General features: G+C 57.8%; 2 protein-coding genes across 3 annotated transcripts in view; one reads left to right on the top strand and one right to left on the bottom strand.

The window, feature by feature from the left end:
• The window catches only part of SLC5A10 (solute carrier family 5 member 10), a 39415-nt gene extending 36555 nt beyond the window's left edge, over positions 1-2860 (top strand). Inside the window, exons 10-13 of one of the 2 annotated variants that reach the window (XM_074840475.1) lie at positions 1431-1599; positions 2038-2253; positions 2434-2523; positions 2777-2860. In XM_074840475.1, the coding sequence (XP_074696576.1) occupies positions 1431-1599; positions 2038-2253; positions 2434-2523; positions 2777-2860 (559 nt within the window). Of the gene's footprint in view, positions 1-1430; positions 1600-2037; positions 2254-2433; positions 2524-2693 lie in introns of both variants that reach the window. The other variant, XM_074840474.1, reaches the window with a different exon arrangement.
• Positions 2861-3741: 881 nt separating this feature from the next.
• GRAP (GRB2 related adaptor protein) lies at positions 3742-9758 on the bottom strand. The gene is made up of 5 exons (XM_074840769.1): positions 9606-9758; positions 8243-8340; positions 6876-6998; positions 5407-5575; positions 3742-4061 (listed from the first exon to the last, which is right to left on the bottom strand). Exons 1-5 carry the CDS (start codon positions 9681-9683, stop codon positions 3876-3878), a joined length of 654 nt encoding a protein of 217 aa, XP_074696870.1. The 5' UTR covers positions 9684-9758; the 3' UTR covers positions 3742-3875.
• Positions 9759-23026: the final 13268 nt, after the last annotated feature.

Genomic DNA, 23026 nt, shown 5'->3' with positions numbered 1-23026 from the left:
GTCCATCCCCGGTGGTTCGTTAGCGCATCGGGCGATTTGCAAGCAGGGTGCTGTACGGCCCCACAGGGATATAGCAAACGATAAATGTTTTGGGAGAGGAGAAGTACAGCTGTTTAAGCTGTAAGTTTGAGGATTTCCTACCTGCCAGCGCAGGGACAACTGGCTTGGGGTTATTTCTGAGTAGCTTGCAGGGGGTCCCAACCACCCCCAGGACCTGCCAGGGTGGGGATGCCCCGTCCGGCTCAGCGCAGGGAGGGAAGGGATTTGCTTGCGGGACCGGAGAGAGTTCCAGGTTGCTGGACCTGGAGTTTGAGCTCCTGCTGCCTGGCTGGAAATCCCTGCTGGTGTTCGATGCGTGCTCTTGTGCCGAGGCAATGGCACGGTGGTGAGAACACCTCCCCAATCCCCCCCAGACCCCACAGCAGCTGTGCCGCTCTCTGCCCTCCATCTCTGCCCCGATGCCCACCTCGGGCTGCATGCGGAGTGGGGCACGGCCACCCGGCACTGCCAGCCCACCACCATGCTCAGACACTCCTGCATTTTTCCCATGACCTTTTTGCATCCTCTGTGGCTTAAAGACCTACCAAACACAGGGTTTTTTCTCCTACCCCTTAGGTCAGGGTGTGCGTTTTACGCTCAGGCTGCTTCCTCTTTCCAAAGCACCAGGCAGGCAGTGGGGGCTCCGTCTAGAGATGCTTTTATCACTTTTTTTTTCTTTTATTTTTTCCTACTTCTGCTTTCCGAGATGAGCAGATGGAAATGTAGGTAATTCTGAGAAGCTGTAAACAAGCCAGGCTGAGCTATAAATACGTCGGCTTTCAGGACATGTCCTGCCCAGCCTGCCTGCTCAGATTGGGCCCAAAAAGCTGGGATCTGGCCAACACCTCTTGCTTTGGAGGAGGGTGATGCCTCAGGGTGTGCCTGGGCTTTGGGCGAGGATGGGGACAGGGTGGTGCTGGGGGACAAACGCACCCCTCCATCGCAGTCTGGCCAGGGGGAGCTGAGCATGGGGCAGCCCAACCCACGTCCCCAGCTCTCAGCTGGGTGCTTTGGCCAGGCACAGGGGTGCTGAGACCATCACCCAAATCTGGCCAGAGCACCCAGCCTCTGCGACTCGGGGCTTTTCATAGCAAAAGTGCCCATTGCCTGCTGTTTCACCATGGCGGGGTCCAACTTAGCAGCCCCCAGGCCTGGGGAGCGCTCCTCTGCCCAGGACGGAGATGGCACTGCCATAATTAGAATCCTCCACAGCCCTGGGATGTCACTTGGTGGCTCACATCCTCCCGCTGACCTGCCTGCATCCCCCGGCCAGCTCTTCTGTGCCAGTGCTGGGACTCAAACCTCAGGGACCCGCCCCCACCACCATGGTGATGCTGTGGGTGCAAGGAGACACAGGTGAGACAGGAACATCACCCTGCACCGCATCGCAGGGTGGTCACAGTGGTGCTGGTGGCCCTCAGCGTGGTCTGGATCCCCATCCTGCAGAGCTCCAGCGGTGGCCAGCTCTACGTCTACATCCAGGCTGTCACCAGCTACCTGGCTCCTCCTGTCACCGCCGTCTTTGTCCTGGCTGTCTTCTGGCCCCGAGCTAACGAGCAGGTACATGTCCTGGGTGGCCGTGGGGCCGGCTTGGGGACACGGGGTAGTGCCAACACCTCCCTGCCCACCCTGCTCCCGGGGACCCAGCAAGGCTCAGGGGGTTGAGGGGAGGAAGGAGGGAGGCGATGCTGGAGGGGCTGGGGAGAGGAACCGAGCCTGGCTGGTGTTTCCCCAGGGAGCTGGTGGGTGGCTGGTGTGGAGAGGAGGAGGAGGAGGAGGCAGGTGCCACCATGCATGGCCACCAAGCGTGGCACGGGCCGATGGGGCTGGCAGGCGACACCCCCTGCGGAGGGGGTGCAGGTTTGGGCTGGGGGTGCTGTCCCAACACGCCGGGGCTGCTCGTCAGGGAGCAGCTCCCTGGGGGGGGTGGTTTATCCCCTCTGTGGGGTGACTGTCCCCCCCCCTCCGGCCACCCCCTCACAGACCTTTGCTTTGCAGGGAGCTTTCTGGGGCCTGATGGCGGGGCTGGCGCTGGGGCTGACCAGGTTGGGGCTGGAGCTGGCGTACCCCCCGCCCCGCTGCGGGGTCCCCGACCGGCGGCCCTGGCTGCTCACTGACATCCACTACCTGCACTTCGCCGTGCTGCTGGGCACCGCCACGGGCGCTGTGGTGATGGGGGGCAGCCTGCTGACCCCCCCGCCACCTCCGGCCAGGGTGAGCAGGGCACCCAGGACCCCTCACCCTGGTCCCCACAGCTGCATCCACCCACCGGAGATCCTTGGCCAGAGACATCGGTGTCACCTGAGTGCACCCCAAGCTCGGCAAGGGGGGGTCCCCGTGGTGGGGGGTCTGACCCAGGGGTGTTTTCTCATCAAATCTCACCCTGGTTTTTAGCTAAAGGATCTCACCTGGTGGACCCTCTCGCGGGAGCCCCCCCAGCCCTCCGTGGACGGCACATCGGAGGGACCCCCTGACGGTGAGTGTGTCCTTGGGGGTGTCTGGCAGCGGTGGCATCTTCAGTGCCCCCCACTCCCTGCTTTTAACAGGCAGCAGGATGACCTGTGCCTCAGTTTCCCTGCGGCTGTGCCACCTGCCAGGAGGTGGCTGGTCCCCACGGCTCTTTGTCCCCCACACTCACCCTCTTTCTGTGCCAGGTCCCTGCTCAGCCACTCCAGACAGCCAGCAGCCATCAAAGGCCGAGGGACCCCCGGCCACAGCCCTCAAGGACACTACGGAGCCCCCCTTCTGGGCCCACGTCTGCGGCATCAACGCCGTTGTCCTGATGTGTATCAATATTTTCTGCTATGCCTATTTTGCCTAGTGGCCTGCCAGTCCCTGGGGAGTGCGGGGGAAAGATGTTGGGGGGGGGGGCAGAAATGGGGATTTGGGTGATATAGTTTTTATTTGTCACGTTTGGGATGTGGGATGTTTAAATCCACTGGTGCAGTGAGCTGGGCGTTCTCAGCACCGTGGACTCTGAGTGTGTCCCAGGGGGCTGTGAGGTGTGTGTGTGGGGAATTTGTGGGGGCAGTGAGTCCCCTGGGAGGGGTCTGGGGAGAGGTATCGGGGTGGGTGAATGGGGGCTGAAGGGGAAGCAAAACCACAGTGAAGCAGCAGGTGCCTGAACGCGGCCACAGGACCACCGTGGCGATGGTGGAAAAGGACCAGCCACGCTCGAGGGTGTCACCCAAACACATTTTACTAGCTCTAAATAAAAAATAATATAAAAGCCACAATTTGCAGCTGTGAACAGCACTTGCAGAACTAAATCCTGCCGGACCAGCCTTCCTCAGCGCCCTGAGCCCCAGCACCCACTCTGTGGAGTTACCGAGCCCAGCTACATCCTGGCCGCCTGCAGCCCTCCTCGGAGCCGGGGCTTCGCTTCCAGGCTCTGGAGAGGAGAGAAGGTTTGGGGTGCACATGCTCGTCCCCTCTGTTGCTGTCACCCCGCCGGGTTGTGGCTCTGGAAAAGTTTTTCAGGCCCTGGTTGAACTCTCTGCGCTCCCTCCCCTGGGAGCACCGCTGCCAGCCCACAGCGAGAGGCGATGCCTGGGCTGGGGGTGGTGGAGGTTTCCTGGGTCAGGGGAGCTGTAGCTGATGTTTTGGGGTGCCGGTGCCGGGCAGCCCCTGGATGGGGATCACCGCCAACCTGGCTTCTACCTCCAGCACGGCCCACGCTGGGACCGTGCGCATCGGCAGCCCGGCGTGGGGACAGGCACCGTCCGTGGGGACAGAGGGACGTGCAGTCCGTGTGCAGGCACAAAGCAGCTCCAGGAGAGAGTGGGGGGCAGAGGGGGCCGCGCTCCTCCCCGCTCGCCCGCAGTGCCGGCGGCAGCTCACTTGCGGATGGGGTGGACATAGTTGCGGGGGAAGAGGCCGATGCGCCCGTAGATCTTCCCCTGCCACCAGTTGGGATCAGGGCAGTCCAGGACCTCGATGATGTCCCCGCGGAGGAAGGGCAGCTGGGAGCCGTCGTGGGCTGAGAAGTCAAACTGGGCTTGCACAAATTTGGGTCTCCTCACCTGGAGGAAAGTCAAGGGCAGGGGTTGGTGGGGGGAGAGGGGCCCCCCCATCTGCCAGTCCCCCTGCACCGGCCTGCACGGCCTGAGTCCCCAGTGTGACGGGGATGCTGCTCCAATGCATGATGAGGACCAGTCTGGTGGGGGTGGGGCAGAGCATAGAGGGTGTGGAGGTACCTGGGGTACCCGCTTTGAGGATGAGAGATGGGGACCAGGGACATTCTGTAATGGGAAGAGTCAGAGGGCTGGGGACAGCCCTGGGTGTGTGGCAGAGCCTGGGGAGCAAGGAAGAGCCTGGGGTGCAGGGGAGCCCAGGCTCTGGCTGCACCCCAGGGTGCTCCCCTGCACCCCAGGCTCTGCCACACACCCAGGGCTGTCCCCAGCCCTCTGTGCACCCCAAGGCACAGGGCTCCCTCTTCCTGCTGCCTGGGAGACCTGAGATGGGTGCCCAGGGGATCCCTACCCCTCGGAGGCAGCTGGCACTCCTCTCCTTCCCAGGTCCCTCTGGGTGCCGGAGGCTCCCCCAGCTCAGCTCCCAGGGCCCAGTTTCACTTCCTCAAACCACCACCCCAGGGCTCGGCTTTGCTGGAGCGTGCCTGGAGCTGGCTGAGCCCTGTATCGAGTTGGTTGGGCTCTGCCACCCGCCCTGGGCATCGCCCCTGGCCCAAGGGACCGTGGCATGGGCCCGGGGCAAGCTGCCGTGCCCTGCCCTGCCAAGCTGTGCCGGTAGCTTTTCTCCACCCTGCCAAGCTTCCCTGAAGCGCTGCCTGTTTCGGGCTGTTGCACCCTGCCTTGAGCTGAGCCTGAGCGCAGGGCCAAGCGCCAGCTGGGCACCTGGTATGTCCCTGTCCCCTTCTGCGGGGACGCTTCAGCCAGGGGGGAGCTGAGCTTTGAGGGGGGCTCATACAGGGGTTTGGGACCGGATCCCCAGGATGCTTCGCCTGAGGGCAGTGGGCAGCCTGTGCTCTGGAACCGGTCTCTGCTCAGAGCTGGGACGTTTGCTTTCCTCCATTTTGTCCCTCTCTGCTGTTTCTCAGCCACTGCCAGTGTCCCGTGGCTGCCGGGGAGGAGCAGGAAAAGTTGAGGCAGGAGGAAATTCCCGTCCCCCAGGAGCTGCAGCCCCATGATGCCTCCCTGCGAGCACAGTCTGCAGCAAAGCGAGATCGTGGCAGCGCTGCTGACCCGTGGGCCCGTCCCGTGCCTCAGTTTCCCCATGAACCAGTGTGGTGGTGGCCGCTCTGGTACCAGGGGAGCGATGGGGAATCCCAAAGGTGGATCAGACATGGGCCGTGCCATCACCCCACACCCCAGCCCTGCGCGTCCCCACGGCCCCATCCCCTGACGGTACCTCCTGGGTCTGGTCCTCATCCCAGAGGAAGATCTGGTGCTTTTTGGCGATGGTGGTTGTCCTGTAGAAATCCACCAGCTCGTTGAGGGAGTTGAACTTTTCCTCCCAGAGGAAATATTTGCCGTTTCTCTCCCTGAGCACCTTGAAGTGCTGGACGTGCTGCCCGTAGCTGCAGAAGGAGGATGGCGTTACCCCAGCCCCAGGATGCTGGCAGCACCCAGACCCCCTTCCAGCATCATGGGCAAAGCCCAGGGGCTGCTGACTGGGCCCCACGGGTCCCACTGCACCCATCCTGCCACGCCAGGGTGACAGTGGCATGTGGGGCCACTCCCGGCCCTGCTGGCGAGCAGCAGGAGAGGGGTCCCCAGCATGATAACAACCCAGACACAGCTGAGACCTGCCACAGCTCATCCCACATGCAGCTGAAGCTCAGCACAGTGGGATGCCCGTGGGCCCAGGGCCAGCAGCCTGCTAGTCACATGTAGGGCAGGCGGCTTTGTCCAGGGAGCAAACAGGGGCCACATGTGAAGGAAGTGTGATGAGAGCTGCAGGTCTCAGCTGGGAAGGAGACTGCAAAGCCTGGGCTCAGCTCCCAAATCCCCTGTGCCCCCGGGGACCCCTAAACCGCAGAAGGACGGGGGCAGGCTGGGAATTCCTTTGCCAGCCCCTCATGTTGGCACCCCCTCGGTGTTGGGGCTGCCCACACTGCAGGGCTGGCACGGGCCGCTGCAGGGACCCGCCGTTGCCCCGGGCAGGGGCAGGGAACCTGGCCACGCTGGTGACGCACGGCAGAACACGGCTCCCTTTCATTATAGGCAAGAACCTCCTTAAAACGCTTAATTAGAGATTAGCAGCGTGAGAAAGTGCCTGGCTGGCCTGGGGCTGGCTCCTGCTACCCTGGCCCTGGGCAGGGAAGGGGCAGTGATGGGGTGAGAGGCCCGGGGGCAGGCTCTGCCTGTTGGCATGCTGCCTTCAATACCAGAATCATCATCCTTGTGGCATTGGGGTGCTGTGTTCCTTCATCCCCAGGGATGCTGGGGGCAACTCGTTCCTCCAGGCCATGTCCCCTGGGCTACGCTTGCAGCTTGGCCCCAGCCCCGTTGTTACCCACATGACTGTATTTAGGGTCACCCCAGCGAGGGACCCCCGGTGAGGCAGCGATGCAGCCCAGCTGTGCAGGCAGGGTGCAGGCAGGGTGCAGGAAGCAGCAGGGATGGAGGTGGAGTGCGAGGCTGAAGAGGGGAGGAAGGAGAGGAAGACCCTGCGCCTGGATGTGTCGGGGACATGGCTCCACAGCCCCCAGCCCCTTCGAGGTGTCTGGGGCAGGGCAGGGTGCTCACCTCTTCCCCAGCACCGTGGCGGGGAGCAGGCACGAGGGTGGCCTGATGCTCTCAGTCCCCAAAAACAGGGGCTGCGGTGGACCCCTGCCCATCCCACTGCGTGTCCATCTGCGTCCCACCACCACTTACTTGACGGAGATGGAGAACTCCCCCGGGGCGCTCTCGCTGTCGCGGATCAGGAAGGCTCCCAGGTGCTTGCGTTTGAGGAGCTGCTCCTCTGCCAGATGCCGTGAGATCCTGCCCGCGTACCACCTGTGAGGGGCACTGGGCTCAGCCGCGTGGGCACCCGGGGACACCCCAGCGCCACATCCCAACCCCACATGATGGAGGGACCGTAAGAGCCCCGGTGCTGGCAGGAGCAGGGTCCCCGTTGGGCTCCCCACAGTGCAGGGACCCCCTTGCAGAGGTTTCTCCCTTCCCTTTCCCCCCACAGTTTACCACAGCGCTTTCTCGGGTGGGGTGCGGGGGGGGGGCCGCAGAGTGCTGCGGGTGCAGATGTGCCCCCATGTGCTGTCTCATCCACGCAGGGTTAGCACAGCATCGCCGACAACTGCGACCGCATCCTGTCACCAGACTCGCCACAATCACATGCCTCGTCCCCCACTTTGCAGCCTGTCCTTCCCACTCCCCCCATGTCCCATGGCCCCCCATGAGAACAGCCCTGCCAGGTATTACAGGTTTGCAGAGCAGAAAACCCTCCGTGATGGGATAAAACCCTTCCTGCCTGCGTTGCTGGCAGCTGCCAAAACGAGGTGGAAGGGCAGAGTCCCCATCTCCCGTCCCTGCCAAGGCTGCACCCGTGTATTTGGGAGCCCCAGGCCACGGACACCCTCTGCTGCCTCTTAAAATTGCCCCGTGGATGATCAGCCACGGACTTTAGCACAGAGCATCTCCCAGCACAAGCCCTCCAGGTGCTGCATGGAAGAGGCTGCATCTCGCCCATCCCAGCTTGTTAACTGAAGCCAGAGAGACAACGGGATCTGCCTCGGGCTGCCCCAAGCCCACGTGTTCCTGCTCCCCAGCCACAGCCCCGAGCAGGTTTTGCTATGGCATTTAAATGTGATTTACCAGGGGATAATGATACATAAAACACAGGTTAAAACAGGGATGGATTACACTGGGCTTTAATAACACAGTAATAGGATTGTGTCTAATGCAGTTGTAATCCCATAACGCTTTGTTGTTCCCCAATTATCATTTATTTAGCGGGCAGCCTGGTGTGAAGGTTGAATTTCTGCATGTTGGGGGTACACGGGCATGCTGCTGCCTCCCGTCCCCTCTGGCTGTGGTGGCAATGGCAGAGTGACCTGGCAGGCAGACCCCATCGCTCTGTGACTCAGTTTTCCCACGTGTGGGACTCGTGGCAGACCTTTGGGCATCAGGATGCACCGCTGAGATCGCTGCCTGGGTAGTGGGAGAGGATGTCCTGGCGCTGGTGGGTGCTACCAGCGCTGGGCTTTGAGCCCCCTTTCTTTGCGTGATGAGATGATACTCACGGGTGTGGCTTGACCTTGATGTAGTTTTTGGGGACGAAGCCCTCGCAGCCGTACAGCTCAGCCTTGTACCAGTTCTGGTCATCTTCCATGTTGAGGATCTAAGGTGGGAGAGAGGAGCAGGGAGGTGTCAGCCCGGCTGCTGTTCCCCTGGGAGAGGGGCTAAGTGGGACCCCTACTGCTGCCGCAGACCCCACATCCCCCACCGAAATCTGGGGAAAAGGGGGCTCTGACAAAAGCGACATGGTTTGGGGGTGTTTGGGGGCACCTGTACAGAGCTGACTGCTCCCCCCAGCCCTCCTTGGCTTGTGGTTGGTCTGGCTCACCGCGGGTGGCGGCAGCTGGGGGGGTGCTTGGCATTACCTCAAATCCCCGGCCAGGGAAAAGGGTAAACTCTGTCCCTGGAGGAACTGGGGTGGCAGCCAGACCCTTGTGTCCCTTCGGGGCGGTGGCAGCTGGGTTCTCCGTGGGAGGAAGCACCCCAGTGTGAACAGGGGTGCTGACACCCGCTTCCGCGCGACACCATTTTCCAGCCTCCCACGCAGGGGCCCGGGGGCCGGCACAGCTGTGCAAACAGGATCCGAAACCCCGGGGCACGACGCTGGGGCCACGGGGAAAACACACCAGGGAGTCAGGGACAGGCACAGCGGGTTTAGGGTGCTGGGGTACAGCCGGGACATGCCCTCACCCTCCCCGGAGCTGGCTGCACTCCTGGGGGGCTGCTGGGTGCCGGGGGTCCGGGAGGAGCTGCCGGCATTGCGGCATTGGCCCCTCAGAGAAGGGCGAGTGGCCAGGCAGCGTGGCAGGGTGGGGGTGCCCTTGCCCGCACCGCAGGGCTGCAGTCCTTTGGGGATGTTTTAAGCCTCCCTGCAACTTTTTGGGATGCCAGGGTGGCATCTGAGAGCCTGTCCCGATGCCAGAGCTTGGGTGGGGATTTGGGCACATGCTCCCTGCTGCCGCATCCCTGCGGCCCCCCCCCATGCCTCCATGGGGAAGGGAAAATGTGTTCCAGCCCTGGGGGGCTGCCACAGAGCATGGCTGGTGGCACCTGTGGCCAGGGAGGACACGTGCCTCATCCCAGTTGGGACCTCTCTGGAGATGTGGCTGGTGGCACAGACAAGGGGTGCCCACCACTGCTGGGGATGCCACTCCGCATCCCAAAACCCTCAGAGATGACTCCTTATACACCACGGAAAGCCCCAAAGAGGCAACAAAATCTCTTGCAGTGAAAGCGCCGGTGTAACCCCATGCCGTGTGCCCACCCTGTCCCCCAAAGCAGCAGCATCCAACCCCCTCTATGGCTAGTGACCCCCCTCCATGGCTAGTGATCCTCCCCCCATGGCTGATGACTCTGCTGCCCTCGTACCTTCAGGGTGTCCCCTTTGTGAAAGGGCAGCTCATCCTTTTCCGTCGCCTGGAAGCTGTACAGAGCTACCGACTCCATGGTGCTGGCTGTCAGGGGGGTGGTTTCGAGGGGTCCCGGGGGCTCGTCGCCCCACAGCGTGGGGCTGTGGGGGTACGGGGCGAGCGCGCGGCGCAGCAGTGCCGGCGGGCAGGAAGCCGCGCTGATGTCAGCGCGCTGCCGGGGCGAAACGGGGAGCACCACGCGAGACGCTGCTGGCGGGCACAGCTGCCCAGATGTGCGGGGAGGGAGCAGGGGGAGCTGTGCAAGCCCACCTGGGTGCTGGGGGGGCCTCCACCTGCAGATGGACCCAGGCACGTCGGCTGGTGGCACAATTTGACATCACCTCTGCGGTGGCCAAGGGCAGTGGTGTTGGGTGGCCACGGGGCTTTGAAGGAAATGGCCAGACACACAGGTTGAGGATGTGGGTGAAGCATGTCTGGAGAGCACAGCGAGCAGGCTGGTAGTGCTGATGGGAGAGTCTCTGATGTCTTTTAAGGGCTGAGCTGCCAGCACGGCCTTTAAAAGGTGGCTTGGTGGGAACAGTTGTTTTGGCAGAAAAAACAAATCCCTGAGAGGGGGATGAGCGGAGGCGCAGGGTGACAGGGTGGAGGCACACACCTGGTTTCTTTGGAAATCAGACTGAAAACCACGTCCCAGGTCCCAGCTCTGACCAGCAAGGTTTCAGCACAGTTATTGTTGGCTTTCTGAGTTGTGGCCCTTTGGGGGCTGATTTTTTTTTTTTCCAGCTTGCTTTTGCAGGGCTAGGAAACAAAAAAAAAATAAAATCCCTTTTAGACTAAAACAACTTCCTGTGGCTCTCGTGGGCGTCAAGCACTGCATCCACAGGGCATCGTTCCCAATGGGAAGGTCCCCAGTGCCGTGCAGCCTTCCCATTGTGTGTGTGGGCCGGGGCATGAAGCTCACAAAAAATCCGCCGGACGCTGGTTTTGCTTTGCTGCGAGGAATTAAACCAGGGACAGCTGCGGCTCAATCCCTGCCCATGAACTTGGGCATTTTCCAGTGAGGAGAAGGATGCCACTGCCATCTGCCCGGGGATGGATGAGCCGCGGTGCTTGCAGGGCCTCTGCGGGGACACCAGCTCAGTCATGCGCCTCCTCCAAATCTTAATTCCACTTCCCAAGTGCATCTGAAAAACAAATGCCGTATAACACCCCACCGAGGCCATTTTCAGGGTTTTGGTGCCCATGGGAAGCCATGTGCAGGGTGGCCCTGGGTGTCCCTGTGCCTGGTGAAGCCCCGGTCCCCAACAGTTGTCCCCAGCACAGCCCCAGGACCTGCTGGTCCCAGGCGAAGCGGAAACTCTGGGAATGCTGGGGAGGGCAAGGGGGGGGCTGTGGGAAGGGGCTCAGTATGTGCACGCTTGTCACGAGGAGGACAGGACTCAGCGAATCTCTGCGGCCCAGGGGGGACCCAGGGGACGGGACTGCAGCGGGACGACGGCTGTCTCAGGGTGAGCTTCCTCTGCCGCTCATCAGCCCTGGAGAGAAGCGGAGCTGGATGCTCCCTGGAGAAACCAGCCCCGGCAGAGCAGCTGCTCTAACTGCCTGATCCTGTCCCTGTGCCCACCCGCACAAATCGGATGACGCTAACCCCGCATGCAGGGGGTTTGCTCGCAAAGGACATAAAATAAGGCACCGGTGGGGGGGTGACCTGGGCGTGGAGGTGTCTGAGCATCAGGAGGGGGAGAAATCTGCAGCCCAGGGAGTAGGTTAGCGTGGGGTGATGACCTGCTGTGCCTCGGGTGGATACCATGAGCAGTTTTGGGGCCCGGCTTCCTTGGGCTCGCAGCAGGGAGGCTTGGGGGGCACCTCGGGGTGTCCAGCCTGGAGCTATGCATGGTGCCACGCTGCCCTGTGTGCCCGGGAGTGGGGCACAGGACAGTGGGGTCACAGAAGGGTCCCCAGAACTTGGTGCAGTGGCTGGACTCAGGACCAGAGCAGGATTGGGTCCCGCCAGCAGATGGCAGCAGTATCCAGGGGGACACGGGGGACACTGGGGACACTGCCACATGCCCCTTCACTCACACTCTAACAAAGCCAGCAGCCCCTTTGGCATCTCTGTCCCGCTACCTCCATCACATCCCCCTTCCTGTCTCCCCTTCCATCGCCTCGATCCTTCCTGCTGGCCCAGCCGTGGTCCCTGCCCAGGGGCCATGTCCCTTCTGCTCTCTCGTGGCCCTCTGGTGGTTTGCTGTCCCTGGCTGAGCACATGTGGCCACCGCGGGGGTGAGAGCAGCACCTGCACCTGAGGAGCGAGCTGGGCTGGACGACGGGGCAGTCTATAGCCCCATTTTTCTGGGTTGGGAGCCAAACACTCCTGCGTCCAGCTGTTTTCTGGGTTGGGAGCCCCATCCTGACTGACTGCCACGGAGTGGGACGGGGTGCCCCCACCCCAGGAGGGGAGCAGAGACCAGCACAGGGGTTGGTGCCCGAGCTGCATCGTGCTGCCTCCAAGGAACCCTTCAAAGGGGCTACAAGCACCCCGGTACCACAAAACTGGAGATGCCTGTTACCTCCTGGCCTTCAGCTGCTTCATTCCCCGCGAAAACCCTTCTGCCTGCTCATGAGCAGCCCCGAATCTGCCCCATCCCACGCTCACCAGAGCCCCCAGAAGGAGCCAGGACATCCCCGGGGTGCCCGGCTGCCAGGCATGAGGCTGCGCTGCAGAGCCCTGCAAGGCTCAGTCTGGGAGCCAACGGCTGACTAACCGCAGGCCTCAGACATCCAAGAAACATCAAAACAAGTTGTTTTCCCCCATCTTCCCTCTTGTGCCTTGTCAAGTAGTCATATTTTGTACAGCACACGCTGTACAGAAGCAGGGAAGAGCCTGTCCCTGCAGTGCCAGCCGTGAGCGGTGGGTGCTGAGCCGATGCCTGGCAGGGTGGGATCCTGGGGGGTTCTGTATCCCCATCCCTGCACCCTGTGTGTCCCTGGTGTTCAGAGGGACCCAGGAGGTGCCACATGGTTGCTGTTGGTTGCGGGCCAAAGCCTGCAGCCTGGAGCAGGGTGCTCGGTACTGCACGCTGTGAGCATCAGCCAAGCTTGCAAGGAGATGCCAAGGGCTGTGAAGGTGCCGTGGCCCATGTGAGGGTGCACAGCTGCGGGTGGGAGGGAGCCCACCCTGCCCTGGGTCTGACCAGCAGCCCACGCTGCCTCTCCCTCCACACAGGGGAGTTTTGTGACCCTGGGGACAGGCAGAGGAGGGTGCAGCCGGCTCTGGCATCACCCTTCCCCTCTGCACAGCCGCCCCTGGGCTGCACGTCAGGTGCTGGGAGCTGCCCGGAGCTCCTGCTGCCTCCCGGGTTGCCCAATCTGGCGAGCCTGTTTCATCAACATCCTGTGTTTACCTGGCTGCAAAATCCCCACGCGGGAGGGAGGAAGAGGAGGGAGGGGAGCCTCTTCCCCTTCCGCTGCGGGCCCGGGGAGCTTTGTTAAGGAGGCGATCCCGGGCTCGCCAGCTCCTCTCCGGCCGGTGCCCTGTGCGGCTTCTTGCTGTGCCATGGCCCATGGTGCTGTCTGGGGAGAACAGAGGAGGAGGGGGTGTCTCAAGCCTGGCTTTACCTACTGTTGTGGGGCTGTAAGTTGGGCCTGGATGGCGGCAGGGCCGGACTACGTGAGCTGGCTCACACCGCAGACCCCAAAGCGTAGAGGGGCTTTGCTCCTGGCAGCGAGCGGGCAGAGGGACGGGTCCTGCCTCTTCACGCAGTGCTGTGCCCCCTAATCCAACACAGCCCAACACACCCCGTGCTTCCCCTTGCACTGCTGCGAAAGGAAACCCACGGCACGACCCCATCCTGAGCGAGCTGCAGAAAAAGGGGGGCTGGTGTGAAACTACGGACGGTTTTCCTGAGAAGAAACCCCGCAGCATGTTTGCCTCCGGCTCTGCCTGTCCCCTGGCAGCAAAGAGCTGCCTGCCGAGCCAAGCAGCTGTGCAGTGTACCGCGAGCTGGCCACGGTGGCCACCACACTCTCCTCACACCCACACACACAGCCTGTGAACCAGGCGTGGGGCAACTCCTCATGTCTCATCGGGAAGGCAGCCCCGATGCTGCCGACTCAGCGCTGCTGGGCCTGTGTTTGGCTGGGGATGGAGCCAGAAGGATGAGGTGATGGGGAGGAAGAGGGAGGGAAGATCAGCTGAAGAAGGGAGGAGAATGGGTGATCCATCACACCGGCCACCAGCTGCCCCCAGCAAGCCCCTGGAGACCAGAATAAATGCCCTGCACCGGCACAGTGAGGCAACAGGGCTGGCCCTGAGGGTTCAGCCCGGGTTTAAGCTCACGCCCGGGATGTGGATAAAGCCAGGCACACAGGTCAGCAGCCGGCACTGCTGATGCACCCACTGTGCAGAGGTGTCACAACACCCGTAGCTGCCTGGGGACCGGTATCGACCCATGCCCAGGGCACAGAATGTGATGGGGATCCTCTGTCTCTTGAGGAAGTGGGTGCCCCGCTGAGGCCCCACACGGAGAGGAAGCAGCATCCTGGGTTAGAAAACGCCACGTCAGTGCCCGTAAGCAGGATTTCAGAGTCAGCACTTTCCCTCTGGAGCAGAGGCCACTAACTCCTGAGCATCACACTTGTCTTTGTGCGTAACCCTACTTCTCTACAAAGCCCAGCCCACACCGAGGAGCTTGCATCACTGTTTACACCCTGGTGTAACTGAGTACAGAGCATGGCTGGTACTAGGAGGATCAAACCCCTCTGAACCTCTTACCATCCCGCAGGAAAACATTTACAGGAGGGGCAGCCAGCAGACCCAGAGCCAGTTGGCCATGCTTGGTCCAACATGGCCATGAGAGACCCCTTGAGGCTCTAGTGGCCTCTGGCCATGGAGCCACATCTCCTTGGGGTCAGCATGGGTGGCTGGGGCTGGTATTAGGGCTTCTGGGCTAGTAAATCAGAGCAGGTCCTGCTTGCCCATGGTGTAGATGGGATGGGAAGTGGACTGTGCTCCCCAGCTCCCATGGGGGAAGGACAGGAGGCTGGTGGTGGGACCTCACTTTCAACATTTGGTCCTGATGATGATTGTGGAAAAGGACTGGAAGCCTTGAAGTCTCAGGTGTGGCATTCAACCCCAAACTTGCAGGAAAAGGTGGCTGAGGAGACAGGTCACGCCAACCAGCCTCCTCAAGGGGTGTGCAGCCTCAGATGGTGGCTGGGAACAGCCTCCTGGGAAAGGGCCAAACACCAGTTTGGTGAGGAGGTATTACTGCCCAGACACAATGAGCAGTAGCCTTAGGGACACCGACATTGAGCACTTCCTATGGGGCTCTCAGGACTGAGTTGTGGGCTGATGGATGTGAGCAGTGCCTATGTCTGGCTCTGGGGACAAGCATTGCCTCTGTTTTTGTTCAGGGACACGGCTGTGATGGAGACTTGGGTGAGGATCATTTACAGAGATGTTAAATGAGTTAATCATCAGGGCCAGCAACACCTGAAGATTATTTGGCTCCCTGGTCCCTATAAAAGGAAACAGAGGCCACTAGTTAAGCTTGGGCTGATGAGGAGGGGGTGTTTTCTGCTATGGCTTGGTGATGTGCCTGAGCTCCTGCTGTTCCCTGGGATGGTTCCCCTTGGCAGCCTAGGACACCCCAAGAGCAGGAGGTGGGCTGTTTCTCTGTAAGGTATCCTCCTCTAACTGGCTGTGGCTTCCCTGCATGTGATCTGGAGAAGACAGAGCCCTGCAGCTCTACCTGGATTGCATACTCAATGCCTGGCTGGAAGCAGATCTTGTTGTGTGCTCCATGGCTGTGGTATGCTGGTCCTTGGGCTCTGCACTGGGACCTTACTGTGGTCACTGACATATCTGGGTGTAACTCTAAGACCTGCTGGGTGCTCTCCACCAAGTCAACCCAGGCTCTGCTTTAAGCTGTGTGAGCAATGTTTTCTGCTGAGTGCTGCTCTGGAAGTGTGATGGAGGCTTTTGGGGTGAGAAACTGCTGTGGCATTTGGCCTCTAATCTACTTCCTTGGTGTTGGGCTGCCTACATGGGTTATGGGGAAGGTGAGTTCCCCATAGCAACATTATCTGGGTAGGTTGGAGGCTGTAGCATGAATGGGAGTGGGGATTTCTCTGCCATCTTTCGTGGCTCCTCAGGAGCCATCCCCAGACAGTTGGGGCTAGAAACCCACCACAGCATGGAGGTGGAGAGGGTCATGTCACTGCTTTGATTTTCACAGGAGAGAAATCAGAAGGGTCCCTTTAACTGAAAGCTCCAAAGAAATCAGGCAGGGAGGTGTGGGGTTTGGGTGTGGAGGCTATTTGCTGTCAGTGTTTGCCATGGAGGAAGGCTCCTCGCCCTGAGCAGGCAGCACAGAGTGGCAGGAGTAACCACCCATGGGCAGGGGAGCCCCGTGGCTCCCAAAGGGCTTGTTTCAGGGGAACCGTGAGTTTGGTCATATCCAGACACAGCCTGGTGCTTGAACAGATTCTGAGAAGCTCCCCCTCAACAGCATCTGTTATTTTTCTAGGATTTAAAAAGAAAAAACCAACCAAGAAGCCTTGCGTAGGTGAGGGGACCATGCTGTCACCACCGTGACTCACTGGGGAGGTCTGCAATTTCCGAGAACAAAAAAATTGCTGTAGGGAGAAATTGTGAATGATCGTTTGCGGAGGGGTGGCTGAGCTCTCCACCAGAGAAATAGTTGAATTTCGGTTCCTACTTAGGGCTGGCTGGTTAACAAAGAAGTTATTAATAACAAATTAAGCCTGAGCTCACGTCATGCCTTCCTCTGGAAGTGTGGCAAGAGTCCGTGGTTCCTCCTTTGGCACCCACCCTACTCCTTTGGCCAGCTCAGCCCTGTAGTAGCTGGACCGGAGGAGTGTGGGGGGCTGATTTGGGCAGGTGTCTTGTCACTGCCAGGCTGCTCCAGGGGACATGCCCAGGGGACAATTCCCAGGCAAGGATGTAGGGGACCACCAGTGTAGAGGTGACCTGGGACTTGGCCACAGTGTGTTTATCTCCCTTTGGTTCAGCTCATGGCGCCAAGGGGAGCGGGTGCGCAGAAGAGGAGCCCTGTGTGGCAGGTTTTTGGTCAGTGCCAGGGCAGATGGTGTGAGTCAGCCGTGGGGACAGCCCGGGGCGGAGGGCCAGCGGCCGGAGGGAGGAGGCTCGCTTGCCTGTCGCTTCTGCAGGCTTGAGGATGTGCGTGTTGCCACATCCCTGGCCAGGCTGGCGAGGCGCCGGGCAGCGGGGAGGAGGCAGGCAAGGCTTGCTGGAGCAAGGCCCACCGGGATAATTCATGGAGCGCCGGATGTGCTGTAAAACCCGAGAGAATCTGGGCACTGTGCTCCTCCTGAAACCGCCTATTCAGGAGAGAGATGGGGAAGACAAGAGGGAGGAAGCGGAGGGAAGATGGAGCACTGAAGCCCTCTGTGTCCGGCCGGTGACGGATGCAGGTGCAGCTGCGGATTCCCCGGATGCTCCGGCTGCTCCGCACCGCCCTTTCCTGCAGGGAAGGAGGAGATGCACTTAGAAGTCCCCCCAAACCCCCCAGCTCTGCTTTCACTCTGATTTATTCCTGCTGCTGCAGTGTCCAATGCAGCCTTTTTTCCTATAGAGCTGGGCCTTGACATGGCAGGTCTGTGTGGATTCTCTGAAGTCTGATCTAGGGTTGAGCTGTTCCTCATTAGTATAACCTCTCCTCTCCCCAGCTGCTCATTTTCAGGAAATGTTTAGAAATTAAGGAGCTGTGAAAACTCTGCCCAGCCTGTCATCAGCTTGTTCTGAAATAAGCACACAGCCTCAAAGGTTACGAGGGGGAATCCACATGCATGGCCTTGCCTGTCCCTACCCACACAAGCAGATGCAACAGCTCTCCCTTCTTTAGAAAACCAAGCTAAATAAAGCTGCTGCTGTTGTTTTGGTGGCAGAGCACTGTCTCATGCCATTTTCCTGAGCGGTGCTTTTGCCTGTGCAAGGCAAGAGGAAAGAGTGAGCAAAGATTTTTGGGAGGCTCCAATAAAGCTGATGGATTCTTCCCTGGGGCTGTGTTGGATTGTGATTTCTGACACATTAGCTGTGGAAATCCAGGGTAATTTCACTGAAGCCTTTCCAGATATCTGCCTGTGTAAGAGACCAGGATCTGACCTGACTGTTTTAAAGGAAAAACTGCCCAAGGGATAGCTCCAAGATGCATGTTCTTGCTTTCTGCCTCTTAGCGAATGCTACATGCAGCACTCCTACAAGGCAATTCTTCATTTTAAATGGAAAGTCAAGGGACTGCTTTCTTTAGAAACGTTCCTGCAGTGCTGGAAATGACAGGCATTTGTTTCAATGAAAGAGTTTGAGATCTCCAGGAAACTGGGGACCTGGGCCACCTCCCTGTGAAGCTGGTGGCAAAGGAACAGTGTGGCTGGGCTCATGGGTTGAGTGATACAAGGCACTAACATTAGCACGGGTAGTAAAAACCTTTCCTCTGCAGGTGTATGTATGGCACATGCATACATATAGATGCATTTGCAATATCCAGCAAAGTATATAGCAAAATACTCTGTCATATGTCTGTGTTTATATAAAGTGTTCCTTTCAGCAAGCATCTGAAATGCAGATTTGCTATCTTCCTTCCCTCCTTCCTTTCCATTCTTCCTCAGGCTGAAAGAGGAACTAGGGTTGGGTTTTTTGCTGGCTTTTGGGCTTTGCTGGGGAGCTGTGGCTGGCTGACAGTCTTGGTCACTACAGGATTTCAATGTCTGAGCACCTCACTGGCTGGTGGAGCTAACGATTAGATGGCAGCAGGATGTAATGATGTGTTAATCCACTTGTCGCCTTGTCATATTAATGCGACATGATGGTGTCCTGCTGTGCTGGAGAAGTGTTTGAGACCGGGCTCCTGAGTGCATCACACTGAGTGGCCCTGTTAGTCCTCCCTGCTGCAGGGACTGGGATTTCAGCCTCTCTGGACTCGCCTGGGAGCAGCAGTTTGGAGGCACCATGGGCCACTGGATTCCTTGCAAGGGCTCAGATGAGAAATTAAGGCAAGAGTTTGATCTTGGGCAAGCTCCAGCTCCAAGTGGATCAGGCAGAGCAGAGGGCAGCATGCAGGAGAGCAGGGCTGGCTGCTGCTCTTTGCTGGCAGTGATGTGGAGGAAGAGGAGGCACTGCGAGGTGGCTGGAGGAGCCTGAGGAACCTATGGAGCCACATGAATAGCCAGGACTGAGTGCACTGGACACAAAGGACAAGTCACTTCTGGGAGACCCTCAAAAACAGCTCAGGAAAGGGCTACAGACCCTCTCCAGCCTGGGCATGTGTGTTTTCTCCCTCTGGAGACCAGGAGGATAACTCGAGGCCTGGTATCGCTTGTTGTTTCCTCAGCTGGGATCATCAATGAAGCTTCCAGTGGTTTACAGCTGCACTGTTCTTGGCCCCCCAGGGCAGAGACATTTACTGGATCAGTAAATCATTTGAGCCTATGTTTAAATCTACCTGTGTAGGATGGGCTCTGAGCACCCCTGGGTGCTGAAGGCTTGAGAAGCATGCTACCTGCCTACAAGGCTTAGTAGAGGCTTTAGCCTCAAGGGTGTAAAACGTGGGGAAAGGCATACAGGGATGGAGCTTTTGGGAGAAACCCATGACAGCCTGCCTCAGGAGAGCTGAGAAACAGCATGTGCCTCTGCTTTCAAAGACAACATCCATGAAGGTTTGAAGTACAGAGCTGGGAGACAGTGTGTGGGGAGATAAGAGCATCCATCTTGCTTAAAACCAAAGGCATCCAGTCCAGAATCCCAACACCTGTAGTGGTCAGTAGTGAATGCTGGAGGACAGGTATTGGAAATGGGTAAGCAGACACATTTCCCTGTTATGTTCTCCTAGGACCCAGTGGTGTGGGGCTTGGATGTCTCTTGAAGCAGAACTATGTCTGCAATACACATGCTGAAAGAGGTGCCCATGAGTGACAGCATCTCCAGTTTCCTGACTCCCCCCAGGCTCTGATCTCTGAGCAAAACAGGAGGTCTTGCCCTGCTTTGAGGGAAAACACTGGAGTCTCATGTTTCTTTCTCATGATAACCAAGTGCAAGCTGAAAAAGCTGATGCAGACCCACTCCTCGCAACATGCCTGTAACGAAGGATTGCAAGCAGAATAATAGAGCAAGATGCACAGGGCACTTGCGTGGAAGCATCTGCCAATTTTTTTTTTGAGGGTCAGATTGGTGGCTTTAATGAAAGAAATTATCTGCACAGCACAGCCCTTCCTTAACAAGTGGTTAAAATCCTGCTGAGTGTGAAGTGCTTTTAGGCCTAGCTGTGCAGGTGTCATGAACTGCATGAACTGTTCTTCCGGCCCACCGGTGACAGATGGGGGGGTTTTCAATACATCAGGCAGTTTAGGCTTATTTGGCTTGTGCCCTCACTGATTGGGTTATTCAGTTTATGCATCTCACCGAAGGCCACTTTCAGTATTGCTAAAATCTATTGTGGCTGCACCATGGTTTGCACCCCCCACCCCACCCTCCCCCAACATGCTTTGAGTGACATGCAAACATAAAAAGAGGCTGCTTGAGAGATAGAGGAAACCTACTGTCTGTAGCAACTTGCTTTACAGTTATTTTTGATTGAGGTTGAGGCCACTGTGGTTTGTGCCCCAGAAGAAACCGGGCTGTGCACAGCCAGTTCCCAGCAGTGCTGGTGTTTGCCTTTTACCTTCTCTGATCGCAGAGATGTTTGATTTCTAAAGATCAGAAGGGAATGGGTTCCTTTGACTTCCTCTAATGTTCACAAGGTCACAGAGCAATCCTGTATTTCTTCATCTCATTCAGTCCATAAGAATGTGGAAGCTCGTAGGAGTGTTAATTACAGCCAGTTATAACCTGCTTGACTAGCCAAGATGCTCAAATGGTTACTGAAACCTGCTGTCATTGAGGATGGGCATTGTTCTTCAACCAAGGAAGCCTTCTGGTTTTGAGGAGCTCACAGAGCAGTTGTTCAGCAGGACTGATCCATGGAGCAGCTTGGTCGGATAGTGTTAGAATTGAACATGTTCCTGAGAAATTCTTGCCTGCAGTGCTGTGCAGTTTGTTTGCTTTGTGGAGTCCTGATGGCTTGTCATGAATCTCTTCCAGCCCAGCTGGTGAATTTTTTAATCTGCTTGTTGATTACACAGGGACCATGTATTTACAGCTCTGCACTGTTGTTTAGTTTTTCTGCATTATGAAAACACCCGGGAAGCCCCATTGAGGATGAGATGCTCTTTGTGATGGGGCAGCAGCAACAAGCTCAGTGTCATGACCGTGAATGCAGATATGAAAGTTGCAACTGGATTCGTGAGCCTGGGAATGGAGGAAGCCACTTGCAGAAGTGGGAATCAAACCTAGAAATTGGGCCAAGTAATTAAGCAACTGGCTGGGTGCTGTGCAAACACAAACCAAATAGACAGCCTTCAGTTTTCTTCTGTCAAGGGGAAAAACTACCAGCTTTTCAGCTGTGATAGTCAGCGATGGGCATCCAGCTGTAACCCAGGGAAGTGGCAGCACTGTGTTACCAATCCCTTGGTTTCAAAGAGCTAGAGCTCAGAATCCCTGCAGCTTCCAGTACTTGGTCTGCTTCAGGGGTCCTGTCTTTGCTACTGTGACTGAGAGCAATACTACGAAATTTGAGCTAAAAATGGCTGTAGCTGTACAGCTTAGTTCCCAGGGTTATAAGCTGATGTGGCTTTCCAGACAGTCTGTGCTGCCAGGCATAATTTACTGCTGTTTGCACACATGAAGAAAGCTCCTGTTGACCAGAAGATGCCCCAAGTCTCTGTGTGTGAGCACCACAGTGTGTGGTGTGATAGTGCTAGTTTCAGTCTTGTACCCCTGATTCACCCCAGGTAAGTGGTAGATGAATCACTGCACCTACCTCCTGTGGGCAAGGTGGTGTTTCTCTCCTGGGCTGTGGATTTTTGTGCTTAAATGTGAAACTCTTTGTACTTGCATGTACTGTGTCCTGCTGGCAGTGACCACTGGTTGGCTGCTTGCTTGTAGGTACACTTCACTTTCCCCCTTCTATTAGTGCACAAAGTCTTTTGCCTCCCTCTCCAGCCAGCCAGGACCAGCTTAAATCACTGTCCCAGCCTGTCAGGAGAGGAGACCCAATTCCCAGATGATGCTACAGAGCCAGGAGCACACCTCTTGTTCTTGATACTTTCCTCATCGTGACTCCCACAGGGTGATTTCCCTCAAGGTGAGAAACAGCTGGGAGGAGTGAGGCTAATTCCTGGCCACGTGAGATCCTTGTGCAACAACACAAGTCATCCTGCAGTTTGGCTGTTATTACGAAGCCTCAATTGGTCTGAGGATGGGCCTGGGGCAAAAGGGAGGGTCTGACTCTTTGGGTGACATTCTTTGGGTGGCTGCTGGAATGATGAAGAGGAACTCTGTCGGGTGACGTCCATCAGCTCCTTCCTGGCAGGAAGTCCTCTCGTCAGGGCAAGGAGGAAGTCAAGAGGGATAGTACAAACTGTATTAACCACAAGGGAATCCTTGTCCTCCAGCATGGGCTTACAGGCTCTGACTTGGTGACTTGCTTTGGGGAACTAGATGGTAACACTAAATGAGCCCATTTTCACTATAAATATCCTGGGTCTGAGTTTTCCACTCAACTATACAGACAGTCCCAATGGGTGAGTGCTCCCAGCCTGGGAACAAGCAGCAAATCCAGGCTCTTTAGGTCAAATGTGCTGACAGTATCTTATTAAAGAAGAAAAACACCTCCTTACTAGTCCATGAGGCCTTCCAGTGGTCCTGTCATCTCCTTTCTGCTGATGTGGGTGCTCATCTGACCTTCTGGTGAGCTGGTTCAGGGAGCTAAACTGGCTGAGAAATAACCCTCCCCCCCCCCAAAAAAAGTGATTAGTCTTCACCACAGATGGTATAAGCAGGTGTTGGTGGCAGGGAGGGAATGGGAATGGCTGGTGGAGGAAGGGCAGGAACCACAACACCCTGACTTAGGTCAATTAAAACTGTTGTGGAATTTCACCCTGAGGCTTTAGTGGGATTTAATGTAAGCAATGCAGTAGCCTTGGCTTCTCGATGTGGCATGGGGAGAAACTGCACCTACAGAGCAGTAAGGAGAAAGGAATGAGGTAAGGTGCCCGCAGACAAGAATGGCTCTAACTTCTGAAGAAACACAACACTTGGTAATTACTAGAACTGAGCACGTTTCAAACGTCACTGCCTCTTGCACTGTCAGTGCATATTCATTTCGAGAAAAACAGAATGTGCTGGGGTTGCATTCTCTCTCCTCTTCATGAATCTGCTAACGTGTTCAGAAAAGGTCTGTTTTGAAAGCCCATATTAGAGGTGTATTAATTTTGAACTTGTCAGAATGAGCATTTGCATTGGAAACAGTTCTACAAGTTTGTCTGCATCACAAATGAAAC

The sequence above is a fragment of the Strix aluco genome, chromosome 15 (genome assembly GCF_031877795.1).
Source record: "Strix aluco isolate bStrAlu1 chromosome 15, bStrAlu1.hap1, whole genome shotgun sequence".
NCBI lineage: Eukaryota > Metazoa > Chordata > Aves > Strigiformes > Strigidae > Strix > Strix aluco.
Note: the sequence above shows the minus strand (reverse complement) of the source record. Positions and strands in the feature narration are given on the sequence as shown.

What these genes read in the sequence shown, in the direction of transcription:
- GRAP (XM_074840769.1), bottom strand. Translation starts at nt 9,683, where the DNA reads ATGGAGTCGGTAGCTCTGTACAGCTTCCAGGCGACGGAAAAGGATGAG. An exon ending in ACAAAGGGGACACCCTGAAG is followed by an intron (nt 8,341 to 9,605) that starts GTACGAGGGCAG and finishes CTCCCACCTTAG; the next exon opens with ATCCTCAACATGGAAGATGA. An exon ending in GAGTTCTCCATCTCCGTCAA is followed by an intron (nt 5,576 to 6,875) that starts GTAAGTGGTGGT and finishes CTCCTTCTGCAG; the next exon opens with CTACGGGCAGCACGTCCAGC.